Source organism: Rhipicephalus sanguineus, chromosome 4, assembly GCF_013339695.2.
Source record: "Rhipicephalus sanguineus isolate Rsan-2018 chromosome 4, BIME_Rsan_1.4, whole genome shotgun sequence".
In the NCBI taxonomy this organism is placed as follows: Eukaryota; Metazoa; Arthropoda; class Arachnida; order Ixodida; family Ixodidae; genus Rhipicephalus; species Rhipicephalus sanguineus.
The window spans coordinates 186,186,961-186,195,844 of record NC_051179.1 but is presented as its reverse complement, the minus strand read 5'-3'; the positions used below and the strand labels follow the sequence as shown (position 1 = coordinate 186,195,844).

The 8,884-nt window shown below is 43.8% G+C and overlaps 1 protein-coding gene across 2 annotated transcripts in view; it reads right to left on the bottom strand.

Annotated features, from left to right (window-relative positions):
* Positions 1-6,357: 6,357 nt before the first annotated feature.
* Positions 6,358-8,884, bottom strand: part of LOC119390964 (general transcription factor 3C polypeptide 3) — a 156,634-nt gene continuing 154,107 nt past the window's right edge. For both annotated transcript variants that reach the window (XM_037658677.2, XM_037658678.2), the window contains exon 20: positions 6,358-6,675. In XM_037658677.2, the coding sequence (XP_037514605.1) occupies positions 6,565-6,675 (111 nt within the window). In that variant the 3' untranslated portion in view covers positions 6,358-6,564. The remainder of the gene's footprint in view (positions 6,676-8,884) is intronic.

Here is an 8,884-nt window from a genome sequence, read left to right as displayed (position 1 = left end):
GTGTTGTTTCCAAAGTACTCTCAGAAGTGTTGCCACGGCGTTTGAAGTAGGTGTCAACAGTGTTCGAGCCATATGCTCTAGCCTTTGATTACTTTTGCACGATTCTGTTTTCGAAACATTAATACAGCTATTGTAGCCAACTGAAATGCTTGCATTTTAAATGAGTAGTATTTGTACTTCTATTACAGCAACTGTGACAAAGCTACAGATTCTGTTTTTGACAGTTTTAAAATACATCTGGGCAAATGATATATAAATCTGGTGGTTGAAGAGATGTGGCACAATTCCCAGACCATGAGATTTCTGCCGCACTTTGAGCATGGCCTAATCTAAGAGGTCATGTGAAGGAGCAATGCTGATTATGTGCCTGTAGGTTCTGCACCAAAGGAGATATTCATAAATGGTTTTACTTCAGCCACACTGGGTGCATTGGCCATGTTGAGTTGGGCAGTCACGGAGCGTCTGCTAGTAGTACTATCCATTAGCACAAGATGAGAACTTTCGGGTAAAGAAAATGCAGCTGCTTCCTTCGACAGTCAGTAGCAGGGGTCGGCAGGCCTTATTGTGTGGTCACAAATTGATGAGAATGCATTATTGGTGTTTTGCACTCTTAACCTTTCAACTGCCAATGGGAATTTAAAAAATTTTATGTAATGCAAATTTTTTTTTTATACTTGCATATTTTCTGTCTGTTTTTTTTTTTTGCTAATCTTCTTTTCTAAATAATAGGTACAAAGAATGCATGTGGCAGTTCTACTGGTCTTGGGAAAAAAATGAGTAAACACACTGTGCACAACTGTAGCCAAGTACTTTGGCTCATCTGTTGTGCTGCATTGAGGCGAATCATCAGTCGAAATCTTTTGGAGATGTAGCTCTGCTACGCCATGTCTCTCAAGGTCGTTCATCGCATCACAATGACCTTGAGCCAACAGAGCACAAGTGTGGCAGGTGCGACGTCACGTCCACTGCATAGAGGTGTCGCACCTACGCTCACGCAGAGCCTTGCCACTGTGGTATTGCATGACTAACAGACGCTCGCATGCCCCTCTTTGTGCCTTTCCGCTATTCCCAGTGGCCATCGTGACGTCCCCTGTCCGATTAAGTAATGTCACGTGCAACAGATGCCATTGAGTGGGCAAACAAGAACCGGTTTGTCTGCTATCAGGTGCTCCCTGCTCTTTCTCCTTCCACAGCGAGGAGGAGCACCTGGAGGTGTCGCACCTACGCTCGCGCAGAGCCTTGCCACTGCGGTATTGCATGACTAACAGACGCTCGCATGCCCCTCTTTGTGCCTTTCCGCTATTCCTAGGGACGAATGGAGCGTAGCGAAGGAAAGAGAGCAAGGGCAGCATTCACTGAACACTCGTGCACAGCTGCAATGCCACAACTAAATTTCGTTCTCTGGGTGGTTTAGGGGCTCTTCAACAGCTGCTTCGCTGCTGCTTGGTCGTTCAGTTTCCCCATAGATGACGCACTGGCCAAGACGTCTGTGTGTGCTTCAGCGCAATCGACAGGCTGAATCCAATTGTCCAGTAGATATAGGCTGTGAAATCTCAAGCAAAGGCAAAGTTGCTTGCTGAAACGTCGGAGCAAAGGGAGGCCAGATTAGCATGTTACAGAGAAGCCAAGGTTTGCTAACTACTTTAGGGACCATGTCACCTTCTTTGTCAGCATTCAAGAAACAGAAAGAGACGCACCATCAAATTTGCAATAAAACCTCATTTTGACGAAACACTGTGTGTAGTCTTTGCAAAACCAAGCCAAACATACAGTACTCGCGGATTGAAACAGGACAATGTAGGGCAAAGTAATGTACATACTTTCGTTTCCACCATCTTCAATTCGGGTCATATTGGCGTAGTTTGGACTCGAATGCGTAGATCAGAGCCAACATTATTTTTAGAGACCAGATTCATCGTGACACGATGTGGTTATCTCGAGCAGTTGCGCATACCAGTCATTATACGAAAAAAAATTGATGTCACGTTTGAATTCATGAGTACTGTATGTTTTACTTGTGATAACTAGGTTTACAGGAGTTTTAAAGCTCAGTTCATTTTTAGAGGAGTTATAAAGCTCAGTTCAAGGGAAAAAAATTAAATTCAGATAGGCAGAGCATCAGGCTGAAGTAAAAATTGAGCTTGGTGGCTACAACCTCATTACAAAGGGGACTCTCACAGCATTCATCCAAAAATTTAGAGTCCCTTTAGGGAGAGCACAGGCAGAGGCGTATGCTGTCATGAGACGCGCATAAATTTGCATGAGATGTCAGTCAACTGCATTGTTATCTTCCTGGGAACAATTAGATGTCACCACTGGTTTTATGTGCCGAGACTTGGTCAATGAGGTGTTAATTCACATTTGATTCATTTGCATACCCTCACTACTGTAGTTCACTTTGATTTACATTTGACTCATCTTATGCGCTAATTATTGCTTCTAATCACTTGGCGTACTCTTACTATGTTAGGTGCTGCAGTGTTGCACCTTTCTTGGAACCTTTGGTGTTCACGCTGCTGGATGCCAGATTACGTTGCTCATGAGCCGCAGAAGGCTTTTTGCCTTAATGTACAACCTTTGGGATTGGTAACTGTTACTCAAGCACAACCGTTGCAGCAATGCAAATTTGTACACCACCTAGGCTAGCATAAACAAGATGTCTTCTCCATGAATCTAACAGAAATGGCCAGCTAGCATTTTATGCCGTTCTACATTGTGCTGGAATAATTCTTTTATTGTGAGCGGTTGATTACTAGACAATTATACGCAGGATGCACTACATTATCGGGCCGGTACTGAAATCTCCCAGTAAAATTGCTTTTCAGGTCTTAGATTTACTATCTTGATTATGCATTATTACAGAAGCGCTGCAGATAACGTTGACATTTTAGATGTTCACAAGTATGAATCAATCAGTGTAGCCCATATTTTTATTGGCCTTCAGTGCCTCTTCAAGGTAGCGCTGCAGAATTATATGAGCTCTTTCTTTCTGCTGGCACAGCACATCTGCAGAGTGGGGTAGGCGGGATGCGGTGTTTCTGCTTTAGAACGTGCAGTTTAATCGCATGCGTTGGCCGTAGTTTATTTTTTGTGGAACTGCTACTTGGCTCGCTGCCCAGCTGTACAGGTTGTAAAGCATACATTTATTAGACACTGGATGGTCATACCGAGTTGCCCATATCTGCATAGGCAGCAGTTGTGCTAGACATGTGGCTTGTGAGGAAAGCAAATCGCCCCTTTGGCCATCTTAACCCTTTCAGCCCTGAACTTTTTTTAACGGGCAGATAATTTTTTTTTCTTGTTGATATTGCTTTTTTTATCACCTCAAGAGCACGAAAATAACCTTTTCTGAGCATCCCATCAGTGTATGAGATAAATATCGCCTTGTCCTATATTATATAGGACACCAGGGCTTATTGTGAAGGGAAATACGGTGAATTTCGATATTGTTATTTATTTTACTCTGTTTACACCTGAAATTGTGAAGCTAGCATGCCAGCAACCATATATTAGTTACTACGTCTCAAAGGTCCAAAAGGAAGTTTTTGCACTCGTGACACAGTGCTCTTCAAGGCACTTGAATGGCCATTATCTATTTATTGGACGCCTTGTAAGCTTTAACATCATAATAAGATGTCAAATCCTCCTTTGGTGCGCCGCAATTATTGTCGCCCGTGCCTGCATGGGTAAACTGATGGAACTGCACTTCATCCGAGTTATCTTCAAGCCCTCTCATGCACCATTCTTACACTGCAGCAAACGTATTCAGATCAATTATGTACAATCTCGCTGTTGGGACCCCCTTGCAAATTAGGAAGAAATGCAGGCTGATTTCCCGAGGAGAAGAACAAGAAATTGGCAGCAGACACAAGCACTACGGCTTCGGGTCATCATGCAATGCATTCAAAGATCTCGCAACCACTAAGCCCTGGTGTCCTATATTTAGGACATGAAGATTTTTCATAGCAGCGGCCTAAGCGGAAATCTTAGGGAAGGCCCCTTTTGTAAATAAGCCGTCAAGCACTTTAGAAACAACAGAGTCAATTACGATAGCTACAGAGAAAATAGTTATTCAGTAAAATGTCATCAAATATTTGGTTGCGGCGTTAGTCGTCTTTTTCACCTTCCGCCGTCTTGTTTTCAACATTGCAGACTTCCGAGCAAGATGATGATGAAAAACTACTACCTATGTTTGCACAGGTGTATTGAGGGTACCACAGACACATTTTTGAATTTTTTAGTAATTTATATCACAATTTATAGCAATCTTTCTTCGCGTCCTTTTTATAGAATGCCAGGGCTGAAAGGGTCAAATTGTGGCCTCAAAGACAAAAGTAACTTAATTGCAATGGTTGTGAATGTTGCTACAGATATTTGCATTGCATGTAGTTTACAAGTGAGCGCCAGCCATAACTTTAAAGGGGCAGACAACTGCTCAGAACACAAATTAAGATAACCCCACTGATTAAAGGATTGTTTATTGTATTGGCTAAAGGAAACCCTGTTTTTCTCATTAAAGATACGTTTATATTTTTATTTCTTCACTAAAGTCACGAAAAATTACTGTTGGTGCACCACACAGCAAAAAGCGAAGATGCATATGATCCCGGTCACGTGACCTTTTACTGGTGTATGCGATTGTCTCTATATTATTGTTGAAATGCAGTACACTTTTTTTTTTATTATAATCTTTTCTAACTTAAAATGTGCAGGTACACCTTTGTTTGTACCGAGCATTCGCTTGACCGATGCTCATAAGCGGCAGCGTGAAAGTTGTTAGCTGAGGGACTAGTGGCACCTTCCAACGAGGAGGAGCGCCTAGGCGGCAAAGGGACTTCGCGTGACGACGAGCTTTTGGAAGACTTATTCTACCTGCCTTTTATATTGAAAAGTGGTCGAAAATGTCAAAATGAAGGTGGTGATGTGAAAGCAGAACGTTGAGCATAGTGAACAGTTTGTGAGGAGGGCTATTGGAATTGCTATCGCTTCTCAGCGTTGCTGGAGGAGACTCACTTTTTTAGTGGCTTCTCAGATCGAAAAATTCTGCTTACAAAATATCCACGCGCTTTTGAGACTGCTGCAGGTTTAACCACTACTGAGGGGGAACTTTTCGTGGCACTGTAGAAAACTGGGTCGAGAAAAATCAGTTGTCAGGCCCTTTAAGCATGGCATGCTTTTAGCTCCTATTGTTGTCGACCTTCAAGTGGCCATGAGCCAAAAGCAAGCGCCATTATCCGGGCATCATTGCGAGAACAAAACAAGAACTTCAGGGCATCCAGCGAAAAGTGTAAAATACTGCTGTCTCAGGCTCCAACCTTTTGTACAGGACCTCATTGCTTACACTAGTTATTGCCCAAACAAGTTGCAGAAAACATTGCTTCCGAGTTGTTCTCAATGGTTATTCGCAATATCACTGAAGCTGCAACTTCTAGTACGCTGAAATTTTATTTGTGATTTCCAATAGCGATGTTTCAAATGCAGATACACTTGATGGTCAGCTTTTCGTGCTGAAACCGAGTCGCCTGTGCTCGGAGGGCAACGTGGGTTGCACCGCCTTTGACAGATGGTGCGACACTGCATGACCATGCCACAAGGTTTAGTTCTAAACAGGTTTATTCCTGCCCAGTAAACTTTCAGGCCTGTGTCGCATTGTGTCCGCATACACTAGGCAAAGCCCAAGATTTATCCCACACAGTGACAGGAAGCAATGGTGTGGTGTGGTGTGGTGTGCCCTTGCAGACATGCACTATTTCCATTTTGAGATTGTGGCTAGAATCATATCCAATCAGTTTGCTTTGCTGGTAGCCATTTCGTGCCTGCATGTAGCCATTTCTGGATTTTTAGCACATAATGCATGAGCTCATAAAGCTCGTCATGTAGAGTACAATGGAAATGCAGCTTCCACGCACACTTCTGAAGGCTAGGATGTTTTGAAGTGGTTGTGCAAAACGCAACAGATTACAGAGGTGAAGTTTGGTCTTTTAAAAATCTTCATTCTCTCGACAGTAACAGGATGCAGCCTATCCCAAGTTCATAAGGTAGAATGGTCATCTACAAAATTGCTGTAATGTGATCCAATGGTCACCCGCTTGTCACCAGACGCCTTGCTACAAGATAGAAATTGAATGATGAGGCCAACAAAAATTTTACAGTCAGTGCTGCGGCATCCTTTCTGATTGCATGCTCCCGATTTCCAGCATTAAAAATTTTAAAATGATGTGCAAATGAACATAGTCACACAAGCAATGGCATGTAACCCATGTGGTGCAACTGAAGAGCCCATGCTGCTGTTTCAACATTGCACATGGACTGCCTTAAAAAACTTGCTTTTACATAGCTCAAGGAGTAAAGCAACGCAAAAAAAAAGGTTTATTTACATTTCTGTACAAGATGAAAATCAATGTAGCACTGTACATAGCTTAACAATAACATGTTTGTATATATTAGTTACCCATGAGATGCAGATGTTTTACCCTGAAGCCCCAATACAGTCTTCTTCCACAAGGCTGCTTGGTCCTCAGGGAGAGCAGCAGCAGAGGACTCCTGCCAACGGGTACAGGCAGCTCAGATTATGCAGTGTTGGGCAATGATGCTGCTGGCAAGCTCGGTGTTGCCACTGTGCTGGTACAACAGGCTCATGTTGAAGGCTATCTCACATCGCAGATCAAACACCTCCTGCACAGGGCACACAATGAGGGTCAGCAACAACACTCTAATGCATGATACCGACAATGGCAGCATGTTGACTACATTGCTACATTCAAGTTCCCTTGCAGACTACGACATTGGAGGTCCAGGTAAAAGCGTAAAAAAAGAAAATTCTGCTTATCAGCTTGTCAAGTTACTGTGCAAGCCTACAATTTTCATGGTACCAGTCAGCTGTAGGTCAGGTGAAATGCATGACGCGTAAAGTTTGACCAAGTCAGGTGTTTCGTGTTATTCCAAGCATTCTAGTTTGGCTCTCACAAATATAGCAAAGTGCATCAGTTAGACAGAGAGCTTTCTTATTTTTTTTCATTTTTGATGCACCACTAGCTTTGTAGTGACCATTGTAGGCATAGGTACCAATTTCCCAAATTCAAGGCAAGGGGGACCATACTGCTCCAACACCTTTATTTGTCGCATCTCAGAAGCAGCAGGCTAAGCTGAGAGTAAGCCAACAAACGAAACGTGTTATCTAAATGCTGCTTTCCATGTACAGAGGAGAACAGCCCCACACCTGCCAGCTCTCCAAGACTTTCTTTGAAGTTAACAAGTTGGGCTTGTTGCACAATCTTTACATAACGTCTCCTGCGAAAAGTTTTCCCAATGATTTTGGAACATCTTGTTGGCTACACAACCAGGCAGATGGGTTTGCACAGAAAAGTGAGGCATAAATGACCGTGACCAAGTTGCCTAAGAAAAATGTGTTGCTAATCATGAAGTGCACGTGTTTCACCAAAGGGTTCAGTGTGCGACGTGATGTGTCAACGTTCACACGTCATGCGTCAGCCTCATGCTCTCCCTCTCCAAAGGCGCATTGAGGTGCACCCTTTCCCTCGAAAGCATGCTGCCGGGAAATGTGCTGCTCCGCTTTGGCGGCACTTGTTTCGAAAAATACATTAGTGAAAAACGCGTGCAAGCCAACTAAATGACTGCGCTCAGAATTCGCATTAAGCAGTATCGTAATCGTCGGTGAATATTTTGCATGTTTTCTCGTTTAGCAAGCGTCTTCTCGTGGTGAAAGAGTAATACTATACTAATACAAAAGAGTCGGTTTTCTCATTAGTGTCCCTTTAACCCTTTGCGGTCCAAAACCTTTACCCACTTTCCGGCTCTAGCGGTCCGAAACTATTTCGCCAGTTTCTGGCGCCGCGAATAAAAACACAAGCTGTGGAAGAGAAACGCACAGGATATTTATTTTTGCTCCTGCATTCTGCAGGCAACTCTTTTAGTGATATTTGGGCAACGTATGATACCGCTCAAAGCATTCCCCTGTGTGCAGGCCAGGGTTATTACTGCAGGTTTCCACCGCCGCCGTCGTCGTCTTCGTCACTCACTTCTGTCGAATCACTGTCATCACTGTCTGGTGGAGGCACGTAATTCTCTTCCTCACTAAAGTCATCCTCGCTTTCGCTAAAAGCACCGCCGTAAAACGCACGCGGTGAAAACGTGGCCATGCTTCTCAGCGAACCGCGCGCGCGAGTGGGTACGCTCTAGGCCCCGTGCTGATCATAGTGCTGCACCCTAGTGTCAAAAAAGTAAAACCTCAACAAACAAAGCTCACTTATTCCTCAAGAGATGGCCCTTCATGTATACAAAAAATGCGCGCGACTCGCGGTGAGAAAACAGCAAAATTTAAACCACGAACACCCTTGTCGGGCGGGGCCCGACAGCGGACCGCTACGGCCGTGTTGCGTTGTCGGGCGCTGCCCGACAACGGACCGCAAAGGGTTAAGGATGGAATGAACAATGCCTGAAAAATGTCCTTCACAAAACAACTTTCTGACCCCAGATGACATACCAACACCAGTACCTTCTCAAGATATTAGAGATAAAGAACTAAATGTTCAGTTGGACAGAGCCATGTGTACAAAGGAGCAATCAGTGTAACGCAACTAGACCTAGAGCCAAGTATTCTTTTAGACGTATGCTTCGAAAATGAAGCCGGCATGTCATGTAATGATGATGCAGTTAAACCTGACTAAACTGAGCTTGGCCAAATCGAATTATTTTCAAACACGACAATGGCTTAAAGGGCCCCTAAACCACCTCCGATATTTTTTCAAACATTTCAAGTAAACACGCGCATCGTGTGCAGAATGCCGTCACAATCAACGATGCTACACGTGGCAGCGCTATAAGCCGCGGGCATGCCACAAATTCCACGAAACAATTTCTTCTC